At 32.9% G+C, this 16,346-nt stretch overlaps 2 protein-coding genes and 1 long non-coding RNA gene across 13 annotated transcripts in view; 2 read left to right on the top strand and 1 right to left on the bottom strand.

The window, feature by feature from the left end:
- The window catches only part of Stac (C2 and C2B_Munc13-like domain-containing protein staccato), a 38,854-nt gene that overhangs the window by 6,959 nt on the left and 15,549 nt on the right, over window positions 1–16,346 (top strand). For 2 of the 10 annotated variants that reach the window (XM_072015954.1, XM_072015955.1), the window contains exons 2-3: window positions 10,371–10,529; window positions 11,771–12,023. In XM_072015954.1, the coding sequence (XP_071872055.1) occupies window positions 10,371–10,529; window positions 11,771–12,023 (412 nt within the window). Of the gene's footprint in view, window positions 1–3,003; window positions 3,519–9,359; window positions 9,506–9,898; window positions 9,920–10,370; window positions 10,530–11,770; window positions 12,024–15,160; window positions 15,286–16,346 lie in introns of those variants that run through there. The other 8 variants (XM_072015960.1, XM_072015957.1, XM_072015965.1 and 5 more) reach the window with 6 other exon arrangements.
- Window positions 1–16,346, bottom strand: part of LOC139993855 (uncharacterized) — a 241,424-nt gene that overhangs the window by 1,003 nt on the left and 224,075 nt on the right. The window contains exons 2-4 of one of the 2 annotated variants that reach the window (XM_072015971.1): window positions 1,915–1,958; window positions 1,578–1,810; window positions 156–892 (exon numbers count right to left, since the gene is read on the bottom strand). In XM_072015971.1, coding sequence (XP_071872072.1) covers window positions 156–892; window positions 1,578–1,810; window positions 1,915–1,951 — 1,007 coding nt within the window. In that variant the 5' untranslated portion in view covers window positions 1,952–1,958. Of the gene's footprint in view, window positions 1–155; window positions 893–1,340; window positions 1,811–1,914; window positions 1,959–16,346 lie in introns of both variants that reach the window. The other variant, XM_072015970.1, reaches the window with a different exon arrangement.
- On the top strand, window positions 5,702–8,061 carry LOC139993856 (uncharacterized). The gene is made up of 2 exons (XR_011801469.1): window positions 5,702–6,049; window positions 6,124–8,061. It is a non-coding gene; the product is annotated as an uncharacterized lncRNA (long non-coding RNA).

The raw sequence follows: 16,346 nt of genomic DNA on the forward strand, positions 1-16,346 counted from the left end.
GGTTGAAAACCATATACGTATAACTTTCACATTTCTAAATTTTTACAGCAATTTTTTAATTCCTTTTGATTATTAATCCTTCTAAAGGATTCTAGTTACACATACTAAAATCTAATTAAATCAACTTCAATCGTATAAAATTTAATCATACTAACTTCACCGCTGCCTTTTTGTTCTTACTCGCGGATTTTGAAAATCTACTTAGTTTCTTTTTGCCATCCTCGTAAATACCAAAGTACTGGCACAACTCATCGATAAATCTTTGTCCCCACTCGCTTTCCGAAAATGTCTCGCCAAGATCATTAACAGCACGATGGAAAGAAGATTCTCTGGGTATCTTTCTGTCCAATATTCTTTCAAATACGTACTTTGTCTTCTTTTTAATTTTTCGTGGCATTCTTCGATCGGGTTTACAGGAGACCTTCGTTTCTCCATATTTATCTTCCATAGTTTTGCAATGACTCAAGCTTCGAATCGCCCTTGTCCACGATTTCGCGTCATAATTATGCATTTTCATATTCGAGGATTGTTTCGAGCTGCTTAGGCATTCATCGAAGCGTTGTAATTCGCGAATGCACTCGTCGTAATTGATTCCCCTGTTACTCGCCGTTGAAAGACAAAAGAAAATGTGCCAGGGCTTTCGTCTTGGATGATTTTTGAGAATATTCGTTTGTGAGATGTTCCTTAAACTAGTTTCCAAAGTTTTAAGGGTGGTTTCCGGTGTATGTTTCATCAGATCGAGAATTGCTCGATTTAGACTGAAAGAAGATCTACGCTTCCTATTGTTCGTTATTTGCAGCAGACATTGTGATAGTCTGTCGCTTAATTCTGCTGCATCGTTCACTACGCCGAGGAATTTGAAGCCGTTAGCGTGTCTATTTAGTTGCTGGAACTGTGTGAATATTTTAGCTTATGAATTTTTGGAAGAGTTAATCGTAAAGATAGTACCGAAAAATTTCCTAGAAGTCTTTAAAACTTGTGTAATTGATTATCAGGTTGTTTGCTGATATACATACATAAAATAAAAGGTTTCATATTTTTCAAGTTTTCAAAGAAATAATCGAAGAAATACAGAAGTTAGGAACAGTAATAAAAAGTAATAACATAGAATTAATTACATATTCTATACTTTGATTCAGTAGTTTACCTTATTAACAGAATTTTGGTGCCATATTACTATATTAATTGTTTTAATTTATTATCAATTATATTTTTATATATAAGTTCACTAATTTACTACTTGAAAGATAGAAATCTTTATCACTAAAAACATTGACTACACAACGTAAAGCACAATTAACAAGCAAAATACCTCGTTCAATTTTCTCATTTGCACAAACCTTATTTTCTTGGAAAGTCGTATTTCCTTCTCCGAGATACAAACCAGTCGATGATCTAATTTCATTAATCATGTTTCCTAAGTCTCGTATCACGTATATACTTTGCAGCAGCAACTCAGAGAACCAATCATCGGACAATGGATCCTGACTCGAACGTTTTTCGTATCGTTGAACGGTATTAATTAGTCCACAATCATTAGCGAATTGCATGAGCTTTTTCCTTATACTTTCACATACTTCTCGAATAGTTGATAGCAGACCAAATGAATTAGACGATGTAGATCTTAACACAATCGGTTTGTCTATAGGCTCTGCTATTTTCGAAAAGAAATTTCGTATCGTTCTTTCTAAACGATGCACTTGATTAGGATTAACTAATACAAAGGCATTTGGATCTGTTCGAGTATCATTTGGAATTGGAGAATTGCTTCCAGTGACATGTTTAGAAGTTGAAAAACATAAAATGAGACCTGCGTGAAAATATAGATCCTTCTTGAGAGTCTTTCAATTTATGCAATTAGTTAAAAAATATGAATAACTGAGAAAGGAAAAGAATTCCGTTTTAGAGACTTACCTAAGAATACGAGAAACGAAATTAGCTTGAAAATCATGATGAAAATATACTCGTCTGTGACACTGTTCCTTCTTCGCTATTTTATATATACTTCGGTATATCTAACTTTCTCGTTCTCAAAATATCGAAGGAGACTCACTTTTGATAACACGATTTGAAATATTGCATCGTTCTGCCATTCTCAAGTGCATTACAGATTAAACTACCATATGTAAACCCTCATAAACGTCGCTTTACATCCGCAGTTTTTATGAATTTCAAGTGAAATATTACCAAAGAAACGAAATAAATAGAGATAAGTAACAAGAAAGCGAGACTTACAACGTTAAAAATAGGATCGAGGATACGTTGAGTAAAAAATTCAAGGATTTCTTTACAGCTTCTTTTATTTTCTTCCAACCACTACCAGCCAACAATACGATATATGCTCCCGTTCATAATTATTAGGCCACTTACAGGAAATGAAATAAATTTAGAAATGAATAAGAAATTATTACATTTTTTCTATATAATATTAATTTTTATTTATTCAATTCCCCATGTAATTCTTGCAAATAATTTTTATAAATTTTTGGGACGTCATCCTGCATGAATGCAAAGTTAAGATCGACTAAATTTTAATAATTTCAATCAACCATCAAAATTAGGAAATGTCCTCGTACGAACCGTACTTTATAATGACAATGTACTTGGTGGAAAAATACTCAGACAAATACAAAAGACACTTAAGTAGCCAACGATAAGAATAGAAGCCACAGGAAGGAAAAATTGGCATTTGTTAGACAAAGGATCATCGACTTCCGACAAAATAGATGTACCGCGATGCCAACGACACTCGACGAATTCTAAAATCGTCTCAGTTACTTAAATCATCCTTGGCAACGATCTGCAATCTCTCTTGATACACCTGCCGTGTAAACAGCACGGTACCATCCTGATGACAATTCTCGTTTCTAAACGTTGACTCACCGATGCTATTTGAGAATCATGGCGCCATCAGGATTACCAGTACCGACCAGTTACCAAGATTCACAAATCTCAGTTTCCACGAAACGATGTTCGTGCAAATCCACGTTTCCCTGTCTCCGCGCGAGCTATCTTCAATTAAAAAATAATTGAACAGATAAAGAAGATTGTAAACGCGTCAGATAAGAAAGTAGAAGATCAAGGATAGTCGAGAAGAAGTTATTGATGCGCGGTCTGTGAGCATCCGCCATCTGGTGGCTGGAGAGGAAGCAACAGTGAATGGAAAATATCAAGGCGTGTTATTCACGGCAGTGTTGACTGCTTCGAGCTGACCTACCGGTGTTAACTTGTTGTTCGCCGGAATTTTTGACCATACTCGTTGAACATTGCGTGATTTTAGCAATGAGCGATTCGTGGCTCTTGCTCGAGCTATAGAAGTGACGTTTCATCGACGAGAGAAAGTTAATTTGGTCTATTAAAGAACGTGTAGGAGGATGTTATGAATTTCATCTGGGCGTAAAGAACATACCTGCCAGAATGGACGAGGACACGATGTGGAAAGATTTCTATCACAAGATTGTCGTGGAGAAGGAAACGAAGGAAAAGGAGGAGCAAGAAAAATCGGAACACGAAACAAGGTAGAGAGAGAAAGAGAGTGAGAGAGAGAGAGAGAGAGAGAGAGGAACCTCTGCAATAGACAATTAATAGATTAGAAACGATAACATTCATTTTCTTGTTTACGTGTGTAACATGTGTTTAACATGTCGTTTGCGCTATTAACTGAGAAATGGGACTGTGCTCGTGAAATATATGTAATCATAAACGTGTTAATAATTAATCTTACGTGCTTATAAGGAATAATGCAGTAACGTGCAAACATTTCACTTTATATTGCAAAAGTAATATTTTAAAGAATTGTAACTAATATTATATAACCACATAATAGTTTTTACATGTACTGTTATTTAACAGCCTTTACTTGTCATCTTGTTATGCAGTTAACATTAATTATTAACTGAGATTTGTTTAGTTTTTAGTTATTAACTGAGATTAGTAAATCTGTAGTTGCATAAAAACGTAGATTAGTTCTTTTAATAGAATTAGTCATGCTGCAAAATAAATTTCTATTAATTCTAATTTATGCGACTGGAGGTATTTAATTTAACTTTTCAAATCGAAAGCGAAACAGTAAGCTTCTTGTATCATTTCCAAAAATGGACAAGTGTCGTTCAGTAACCAATCGCTTTCGTAAAAATTATGACTCTCCAAAATAAGGCAACTTCAAAGAAGAATTTTGTTCGATCACAAGCATTCAAATGCAAATAATTCTCGCTTAAACGGAGTCTGTAGCACGTCGATCTTATGACTCACAGTGATTACCAATGCAAAATGTAATAGATAAAAATGTATCAGGTGACATAAACGACGAAAGAATCGCTTAACTTGTTTCTGTTTCTCATGCGCTTATCTCCACGTTTTGTCGTTTTCGAGAAAAGTTCAGTGTTAAAAGTTAACGTATTCGTCGATGTTTTCACGATGGAATACCACGTGTTCGTCTGTGACGAGTCGTTGCTGCAGCGGTCTCGTTCCAGAACAGACGCTCGTTGCGTTTTACTTGTTGGCACGTTGGAATGACGATCTGAAACTCTCGTATGTGCCACATACGCGCGATCTATTATTAAAACCAGACTAACGCGCGTTGTCCGGAACATCTGTAGAGGAATTGTTTCTCCAGGTCGCGCGAACGAGCGTAACGAGCCATCGGGATCCGTGACTCAAGGTCGACGTTTCGCGATTTATTGCCAACTTGATTTAAGGTACCGCGATAATCGCAGTGACAAAATATTAATGCATCATAGAAATTGTAAATTATGATTGCAATTGCAAGTGCGATAATTGTAACGGAGGAATATTAATTGCGATACGTTAATGGCGATTGCAATGCAAATTTGACAGTACAAATTTGTTGCAAGATTGGGGTAATCCATATGGAATTCGTGTTTAATTGCAGACTTTGAACGCAGGAAATAGGAAGTTTTATATAAAAAACAGACAACCTAAATTAGAGTATCTTTTAACGAAGAATCTATTGAAATACAACAAAAATTGCGAATTATAATTGGATAGAGATTTATTAATATAGATGCAATTGAGAAAACGATTCGAAATTTTTGGACGTCATTTAGATTTCATTACGTATATAAGAAAGCGTCTTTGTTTATATCAAGCGGCATCTATAAATATGCCAGACAGAAGAGTTGGTCATCCGTTGATGTCACACGGGGAAAAACAGTTTGTACAAAAGTAAAATGCAAAGGAGGTTTCATCCTACTCATACAAACATTCTACGAAGTATAGCGTGTAAACTACATAACGAGACTGTCGTATTCCACACGATCTCCTTAAACAGAGAAGAAGCAATGTGCAGACATACGTGTTAATTAATTCTTTCATGATGTCTCAACTATTACATTGCCGTCGATGACAGAAACTCTACGAGACGACTAAAGTGGCTACTACAATCTATTCAGAAACCATTAAACATGTATATAAAACGTTACGAATGAATACCATTAATTCTTCTTATCATTTACAAATATTTAATAAAATCTATTTAGATTGTATATTTATACATGACTCTTATGGAAACCAATGATAAAGACAAGAAAACTAAAAGATAGGCTAATAGGAAACATATGTAGCAATAAAGAACAAACAAAATTTGGACGTAGAATCGTTTTAAAAGATCAACGACGAGTAGGAAAACTGTGGAATTATACTTTCATGAGACCAAAAAGATACTATTAAAGAAAGAAACTACATATATCGTCCATTTCCAAAAAAATAATTTTACGCGTTGTTCACTTGTAATTACAATTAATGAACAAATATAAAAATATACATGTAGATTCTTTTTAAAAGCCAACGACGAATAGCAAAATTACATTTCTAACAAATTAATATGAAATAGATGTAGTAGGAAAAATCAGTACAAAGTGAGAAACAATACAGATACGTTCTTACACCAAGAATATGCAAATGCTATAAATTACTAGCTTACCCATTTTCAAAATGCCATTTCTCACGATCATACGTTTAATTAATAAAAAACAGACGTAACACTATACGATTTTCCAATTATGAAATGTTCATAATCAACAATAGCGAAGTGAGATAATTAACTGTAATTGTCGGTGTTATTACGTATCTAGTCAGCAGAAATCGCGATGCTTTTTCCCATAGGTCAACGATATGCCAATGTCGGTGAAGACGTCATCCTGACTACCCCGGGAATTCCTTGTTTCCGTGGCAGATACGCAACTGTGCAGAACGTTAAATCATCAGCGCGTAGGTGAATGTCCCACGGGAAATTAACATTTAAAAACAGGTTACAAGATAAAGGAGAATATTGATAAGCTTGAAGGCATACGAATATAATTCTGACACTTTCTTGAAAATAATACAATGACCATTTTTCGTTTGTATTTGTCCTCGAAAATTACAACGTGTACATGGTCACGTGAAATCACATAAATAGTCGGACATAGAAGTTAACGCGAAGCGGATCGAGTCGGCTCGAATTTTGTAACGATAGGGACCACTGAAGGCCGTTCGTGACTTACATCACTGAGGACCTTGTGCTTCTTGTTCGCAAGACAACTACGTTGCCTTACAGTCGTATATCTGTAAAAGATTACGTAAAATTTCAATACATACATGATGTTTTGTCTAAGTATATTCTCTGAATAGATTAAACGTTTATTTTCTGAAACTTTTGATAACAAATATCCAACATTAAAACATTGTATGCAATTATTAATACATTCTCAGTTTGTATCTTGTTAAATATAGGGGACAAAGAGCTAATTAAGTTCGATAATATTATGTACTTCTTAAACCATTGAAACTGATTCAAATGAAACACGCTGTATATGTATATTAATGCAAATACACATGTATCAGATACAAAATCAACCATAATTATTCGAGAGACGGAGAAAGAGAGAAAGAACGATACAAATTTTACATTTTGCTTTGATTTTATTATAAGAGTTAAATAAGATATCTTGCGAATGTTAGAACACACGTTCCTTTATGAGAACGGTTAATATTGTTCCTATTTTACGTTGCAATTGTACGTGTCTTAAATCTAAACTATTTAAGTAATGTTTGTTAAATTCTGAAACTGTCCAAAATGGTAAGTTCGAATTGAATGAGAAATAATTATGAGCAACAGTGTAAATAATTACAGCCGAATATTTTTCGTAATTATTGAATACTTTTCTTTATTTTGAAATTGTCTATATTTCGTACAGTTCATTATTTGATCATTTTTACAATAACCTTGGAATGAATTATTTAAAAAATGATTATTAGAGTGCATTAATATTACTTTATGACACAGGATTTTAGTTGTATATAGTTTTCCAGAATGTTACTATAAAGCGTAGCTAATTGAACTATAATTTATACTTCACGCTGATATTTTCCATATCCTGTATGCTGAAAGCAAAAGACTGCAATTTACCATGATAGTAATCTCGTTGAAGCATATCTTTAACGTTTTGATGTATGTATATTATAATGATATACAGATTCAATTATTTTTTTTTCGTATCCTGGTTTAAAAAATATATTCCCTTCGTGTAGTCAAGTTAATCCATGAGTTAATCCACATAAAATCTATTAATAATTTAGAAAAGAAATCTCAAAGTTTCTAAAAATATACATCACCGAGAAAAATAATTGAAGGGCATATAGAGAAGTATTTTTGTTCCACTTAAAAAATATCTTTCAAGCAGATTTTTTAATTCTTTGATATTTCAAAACTGTTACGTAACTCAGGACATTTAACAACTTAGTGCATATTTTAGCACACGATAATTATCGTCGGTCGAACAAGTTGTGCTATCCTCGTTTTCTATGTGGTCATTTAAAGAACAAAAAATTTGTAAGTTATAAATGGTAATCGGTATCCGATATACTCGCGCCAATCAAGCGATTACAAAGTGTAAAAACAAAAGCAAAAAGTAGAAACGTGTTTGGAGAGCCGATCCGCGATAGTGTACCAAGACGAAGAATGTAGTTCGGTGAATCATGTCTCTTCGGTCAAGTTAAAAATAAAAGAGGTTAGTTGGAAGTAAGATGTACCGTAAAATAAAGATGTTAGAAATACCGTAAGAGCATGTGGTTTTCCTTTCTCTACTACGCGAAAGCTTGAAAGAAGGGGAAATGTGTGCGTGTGTGATTTCGCCTATTTTACAACACAAATATTTTATCATTTTGTGTCATCAATATTTTGATATTATATTACATTAAAAAAATTATTGACATGTAAAAGAGTGTGAAAATTTTCTTAATTTTCATATCTTTTAAGTTAAAAGAGTTTTCTTAATTTTATGATCTTTAAATTGCTAAATTTTCTTACATGTTATCATATTTTAAGATGAATAAATTAATTTAGTTATCCTTAATTTAGTTATCTTCTAGCAAAGCTTATTCAGTGACGAAACAGAAATTTACAGAAAATCCAGAATAGTTTGCAATTAAATGCAATGACTGGGAATTGGAACAAAGGAGCACCTTGAAATTGCAAACAAAGTCCCGGAGAATCTAAAGCTTCTATTATACACATGCATTTATTATCTTTTTTATTGGTTCAGAAGTAAACGTGAATCATGCATGTACCGATATTTCCAGTAGAGTATTTATTGCGCAAGTAGAGACTGTGAATTGGTACAGAGAAGGTAATAAGCGGGGAAGTTCTGATTTTATTAATTATTCTCGAGAAGAGCTGATCGTATTCCAGCTAAACAATCGAGAAATTATCATGTATGTTGTTACAATATATCGTGAAAGTAGTTTCATTGTTAGGAATCGTTGTATCGTATCGAAATAACGAGCAAAGCGGTGACAGTAATTAAAATGATTGAAACTCGCATTGCTTCGTTTTCTCGATGAACGAGAAATAGTTGGTTAGTCAAATTATTATCAAGTATTTTCATAAACAGCACATTTCAAAAGTATAAAGGCATCTAATTTTCTTATTTCATTCAATTTCATTGCACAGTAATTTTAGTATAATAATTTGAATAATTTTCTCGCAATAGCAAAGTACCGAAAAATTGTTAGCAGATATACTAAACCAAACTTTATTCTCTATTCGCTAGTAATCAATTATATTTACGAAATTCTATAACTTAACTATAAACTGTAGAATAGTTACACTATAATTTTAGTAAAATAATATTATTAACGTTTTAATAATATAAAAGTTCTTAAAATCGTTAAAAGATACGATAAATTAAACATTATTTTTTATTCCCTGCCAATTATATTTATCAAGTTCTACGATTCTTCAGTTCTACGATACTACGATACAGTTCTTGAGCTATAAAATATACGTAACAAGAGATGCAATAATGATATCTGACGCGCTTGAATTATGGGAAAGTTTGATATACCATTGATGTTGATATTGCACGATATCTACTTCCTTCTTCTCTAGTTCGCCTGAAGTCCTCCGGCAGTTTGTTGTCAGACATGCTCCGACTGACACATTTTACATCGACGTCTCATTCTCCTGCAAGTATACCGTTCTACTAATAGCAGGTCTAACAGTGAAGTGAGCATTTATCATACATTATGATAAATTAACCGCGCAGATCATTCAAATATTACGTGCAGTGAAGTTTAACAAATATTACTATAAAATCACAGAATTATTAAAACATTTATGTTTATTCTTCGGTGAAGGATTTTAGGATATTTTTCTGGAAATTACGTTTGGCGATTATCATAATTATATAATTTTCAATAAAATTCTATAATTTAAAATAAAATAATTCTGAATTTCAATTTTATAGTTAATAATTAAATAATTGAGAATATAATTTTATGATTAAAAATTAAATAATTTCGAATATAAATTTAAATTGTGAAATTAATTGTTTAACAAAGTGAGATATAATATTATAGAATACAAAAATTTGTGAAGCAGGAAATATAAATATTCATTTGCAAAAAAGGAAATAAGAATGTAAGTACATTATCAAATATCGTTGGACGCACAGTCTGATCGAACTATCTGAATATACTTTTCGTATACACGACCATGATACGAATTTATCCATCTTCCCATTATGACTCTTCGATAATTCCTTAATGGCACAGAAACCATTGAGAAATGATACATGGAAGCATAAACACTTGGATAAATTATTTCATAAAAGTAAAATTATTTTCTAAGAAACAGTTTATTTCACGTATTGATTGGTTTCTTACTAAATCAAATACAAACTCTCGTAAAATAATTAGTATGCGTGTGTTGAATCGATTTTTCGATTGTTTCAAGTGGGAATTGCTCATAACTGTCAAACATATAAAAATTGTCAACCAGTCAGCCAAAAACAATTAAAGCGTTTCATGAATCGTCAGTGTTATTTCATGAAGCACGTGTGAAATGGAGAATTTGTGTTTTTCTTCCGAAGGAAAGAGAGTCGAAAAATGGCACACTTCCAAAAGCTGGACGAGACGCATCCTTACTACGCGATCGCCGCGGCTCGAATGTCGCAAAAACCGGAAACGAAACCGGTCACCGTAGGCAGATTCTATTGGAAATTCGCTGCGTTCAACTTCATTCATAAAAGGTGAATTGTGTTGTTCGTTGCTTAAGTAACGAGAGTGTACTATGCGACAGAACTGTATACTTTTTCTTTTCAATTGCGAAATTTTACAAAAATTTACTTACATGCTTTTTCTTAGCAAAATTCTGAAACATATACATACACACTATTGGTCAAATGTCGAATCATTAATATTCCATAAAATTTAAGAAGTTAGAATATAATTATTTATTTGAAGTCATAGTCACTTTTTATGTCCAGCTCTGAAGTATAGTCTACTAAATGGACTTTACTTGATTTGTATAGTAGAATTCAGCGTAGCTGCTTTCCAAAATATGTGTAGACACTGCAAGGTTTCATTATTTTTCTATAAAATCTGTGACTTATCTATAAGTCATAATCGCATGACTATGACTGATAGTATGCATATTTATCTTTCTTGAGTTATACAATTATTGATTTTCTGATAATGCTTATTTACGTGGTACGAAACACATTAAACATCAATAAGTCCTATAATATGATTTTCACGAGGTATTAGGTTATTCTATAAACGGTACAATTTTTCTGTTAGATATAAGTTATAATATTTACGAAAACACGAATTCCTCATAAATTGCCAAAGAATAATAAAATAATTTTTTACGAAGAAGAATAAAAAATGTAAATGTTCACATTGGTCGTAAAAAATGAGCTATTATGCAGTCGGTGGTTTCAAATAGTTCGTTTTTTAGCACACTTAGCGAAATCGGTCAGAGACGAAGAAAACAGGAGTTGCGTCGCATCATAATTAACGTGGTATTAAATAAGGCATTTGCTTTCATCATTCACCACTAGCTTCTTGCAACTTATTCTTAATATTCCACCTGTTAACCGCAATGTTTTCCTTTATATTATCATGCAATATTTTAAACGATTAACGCAAACATTGCATTTGCTTCAATGGAACATTGATCCTTTATACTTTACTAGCGCTACTAAATTGATACAATAAAAATTTTTATCCGATTTCTTTTTCACTCATAAAAATTGGAAAAAGAAAAGAAAGCTATTATTTAACACAAAAAAATTTACAAAAATTCATAATTTCCTTTATACGAAATTTTTTCTGACTTTAATCGGCGCTACTATAAAATAATGCTGAAATCGTTGATTGATGCAACAAAAACTTCTCAGAGTAAAAAGGGTTGATATAAACATTTAGATACAATTTTTAGTATTATCTTCTACAATTAATTTCCTTGTTTCTTAATACGTATGTACAGAATACAAGAGACCGATGGCGGTTTCTTCGAAAATCTTGGGACATTATTGGCTGAGAAGGTTCGGACGCAGGAACAGGAGGAAGGACCGCTTCCAAAGAAGAAAGATGAGGTTCAGGAAACGGGAGAGGAAGAGGACAATTTCAGTGAAGAAGGTAGCATCGAGGAGCCTGTCGATGCACTTTTGGAGACTGACAGCGACAGGGACGAAAATGAGCATGCCACGAATTTCTTAGCTGAATCTATGGGATGGAACGTGAGTTATATACCACTTTTATTTTTTTCAGTGTATTTTAAGTTACCGGACATTACTTATTATCAATTTGTTTTTTTTACTATGATCATTGATATGAGATACATTTCTATCGAATTTTTAGACAAATTTAAATTGTTACCATACATGATAATTTTGTTAAAAGGTTCTAATTATTCCTGCCGAACTTTTCGAAAAATTTCTATTGCATTTCGCCGTATTTGAAATTATCAACAATTCTTTATTATTATTTTATTTTAAATGATAAGATTTAAGATCACTGTATTTTACAATACAAAATATATATTTTAAGACAATTGACGCGCGTTTCTATCGAAGTTTCCTGAAGAATCGTGTGCAACCTAAAGAAACGTTGTTTCTCTCTTCACTTAAGATTCGATTATTTAATCAAACACAAAATCGCTTTAAGTTTCTTCTAATTCCTCCAAGAATTTTATCGAGTCTTTTAATTTTCAGAATTTCATTTACTTCGAAATCTCTGACTTTGAAAACATACGTAACCACAGTGTACTCTTCCTTGCGAATCGGTCATAAAATCTTTCATTTTTTCGTTTATCCGTCTGTTGATTTAAATGGCGGATGTTAAATGTCCGCCACATCTCGAATTTCGAGTGTTTCTTTTCTTGGCTTGCTGAAATTTCGAGAGCCACCGAATAACTCGAAATATCAATGACTTCCGCGAATGGAACGCTCGACGCCTCATCGACCCGCTTAAAATACTCTGATAGACTTATCTACGCCAATACGAATACGAGTGGTCTGTTTATCGTCATTTGCTTGGTTTATAGAATGCTCTGTGGGAAGTTATGGGAAACAGATGGAGAAAAGTCGTGGGAAAGTATCTTGAAATAATGATCAAATATAATGCATACATAGTGAAGAGCATTGTAACCTGATGGTATTAATCTTGGATTTAATTTTCGATTTAATTTACCGATAAGCAATTAATCCCTAAAACGAATTTTAATTACATGGTTCGGCAAGTAACCTGTTCTGCTAAAATTTATTTTTCGTTTAACTTAAAATGTTATGTTTAATAAAAAATTGATCTTTGAAGTGAATTCCAATCCAAAATTACTTGACAAATAGAGCTTTAGACTAATAAATAATAAATCTGAGAAATAGAAATAGATTACTTAATTTAAAAAACTTAATTCTTAACATGGATTTCAATCAAATTATTCTCGATAGGTAACGTTTTGCTTAAATTAATTTTGTTGCTTTTGTGTGATAGAATTCTAAAAATTTCCCTCTAAAAAATCGAATCTTTCAAAGAACCGAATTTCTGTTTTTTCAATTTTCTTTCAATCTTCGTCCTATTGTTACAATGTTTATAGTATTTTAATCAAATATTCTGTAACTACGCTCGAATATCATTGTATTCTTTATTTATCTCAATACTGGATATTGATGACTGAATCATGCCGCCGGCATATTGCATCGTAGGGTGGTAACAAGACGATATTGATCCCACAAAGGTCCCAGTTCGAATCGAATGTCCGAACAAGTTACGTGTCCTGGCACGAGCAACATTTTGGTCGCCTGAAAATGTGATAACTTTCAGGTTACCTGAAATATTAGCGCACCCTCGATTATATCTCAATTTCCGTGTTGAGAATAATGCGACTGGGGATATACGATTGGCCAGTTTCCCTTCGGCTCGACGAGAAATATGTGAGTACTATAACGTTCTTATGAAGGTAGTAGAGTTATTTCATCTTGTAGTACTCCATAGGATACATTTTATTATATTATTTTTACTTTTAGTTGAACAATTATTAGAATTAACTTCATTTTATCCTATTTCTTACTTTGGACTCTAGCGACTTATTATGTTTCATCTCCACCATTTTGTTAGTTTTACTATGGTGTGTAAAAATAGAACTATGCTTGTATTTGTATTCAATACTACTTTTATACTATAATAATTTTTACGTATCTCTTAATTCGCAATTTAATCCGTAATTGCTGAATGATCGTGACTATCCAATTTATGAAAGGACAGACTATGAAATTTATTTCACGGATTCCGCTACTTGAATCTTTGAGTGACATTGCTATACATATTTCTTTAATTAGGGTTTCATAATATACTGTTTCACTTATTCCCTAAGTTTAATCTTGAACTTGATCCAATTTCAAAGGATCAATTCATCGAATTATTAACACGGATTTGGATTAGCCGAATTTTTCAAAAATATCAGAATTCCTTCAGAAGCATTGATAATTTCTGCAATAAACAATTCGCATAGTCCATTCAAGAAAATTTCTTCAGTTTCTTCGACAAGTTTTCCTTAATTGTTTTCCCCAATATTCCATAATTTTTCTCGTATTCTTCCAACTTCCATTAATTTTTAAACTTTTTCCTAACTTTTCGTAATATTTCTTACTTTCTCCTTCAATTTTTCGTAGAATATTTATATATAGCCTGCTGAAAATTATATACAGTCTACTACAATGATCCTTCTCTAATTTTATCCCATACCGCAGTAAAATAATTTTCTGATTCCACCAATGTTATCTAAGAAATATTATCTAAGAAACTGTTATCTAAATGTATAATCATTTTAATCGTTCGATTTCCGACAAAATCATTCGAAACGGAAGATTAAAGGGGAAGAACAGGTAACGTGAATGATTGCGTAATATTATTTCACCGATAGAATGGAACGGTAGTACAACCGGTAGGGTGTTATCCTCTAAGCTCAATTAACAGTTAAGCTCAATTTGAAACGCGACTCTGGTTTTGTAGCGTAGCCAGTGTGTGACGCTAGTTGAATCGTCGACGTTGTCGACGACGACTCCGATCTGTCCGTCCATCTATTCCTGGCAGTGTGCTACTCGCCTTCGTCAAGCTCCTTTCTAGTTGACGAGCTACCACGATTGTCCTGTCCGTATACTTCCGTCTGGACCTACCATCACGGAAGTACTGGGTGCCTCTATTTGAAAAGTGTAACACAAAATGACCAAACATTATAAGGATGTATCGTAATCCGCCAATAGAGTAAAACGTGTGTAAAGAACAATGAAAGAAACTGTGGTGTGGACTTTGTATCGTCTCAGTGTGTGGAAAAGTACTCCGAAATGAAATATCCAAAATTCTGCCCCTCTTCTCGCTTCTAAAATTTTAAATAAATATAAATAAATAAAAATTTAAATAAGAATTATTGAAATTATCGTTCGATCGGTGTGAAACGCGCGGTGGTAGAAATTTGTCAGGTAACAGGAAGCAACGGGATCGAAGGTTGATGGGATTTGTTGAGAATCGAGATGTGGTGATCGTGGTTTCCGCTCGAGAGGATAAATTGGTATTGTGTGGCAATTGGCTATTCGACAGAGTCTTATATGTTGGTAATTAAGGCGCATAAGCCCGCTCATCGAAAGTCAGGGGGCAATCATAAAAATAAATCAAACCTAGCGAGAAAACTGGGTTGATCAATTGCATTTTGCTGTGTCTTCAAAAATTGGCAAACTATCAGTAACATAGCTTCATTCTGTATAGAAATGTTCGTAAAAAAATTTTCCAAGACATAGACCTTAAAGAACATCGTATTTCATACGTTGTTGACATAAAGCGTTTAAAATGTCTAAAAATTTATTGCAGCACAAATAACACGATTTCGAATTAATTAAAGTGGAGAAAATTATAAGTACGTTTCGTTTAAATTGTATGGTTTGCAAAAATTGAATGAAAAATAATCATAGTTAGAAGATCTTTCGGTAGATTCTAGATATTTATATATATATGTATCTTGAAATGTTCATGTTATAATTAGAAGATCAGTGAAATCTCAGACTAAACTCAATTCCATGTAGCTCAAAGTACATTTTTTTCGCTGTCAGAAAATTTCCAATTTCTCAGTGAACTTTTTGGCCGTTTGCTCAAACGCGTAATAACTTTGATGTCGACGATCAAGAACCTTTAATACGTAAATTTGTAATTCGTTGTCAATCGACAACTGTTTTAAAAGCTTCTGCTGAATGTTTTGTATACCTTTTTTTTTAAATTCATGCTGAGGTCAAGCTTTCCACGGACAGTGTATATTTTCGAAACATGCAATAGCATCAAAAAATAAACCCGATTCGATGCAACACGAAGTCGATTCAGTTTGCCAAAACTTTACACGAATTCTTATTTTCTACCGTTTTCAAAATTTCCGAAGCTTCTCTGGAAAATCTTTGCAATTAAAGATTGCCTTAAACTTTCCACCGCCTTTGAGGAACAAAAATTATTCACAGTTCGGCGAAACGAGCGCGATTCGATTTACCAGAACGCTTTACATGAATTCTCATTCGTCTCTGCTT

Source organism: Bombus fervidus, chromosome 13, assembly GCF_041682495.2.
Source record: "Bombus fervidus isolate BK054 chromosome 13, iyBomFerv1, whole genome shotgun sequence".
Taxonomy (NCBI): domain Eukaryota; kingdom Metazoa; phylum Arthropoda; class Insecta; order Hymenoptera; family Apidae; genus Bombus; species Bombus fervidus.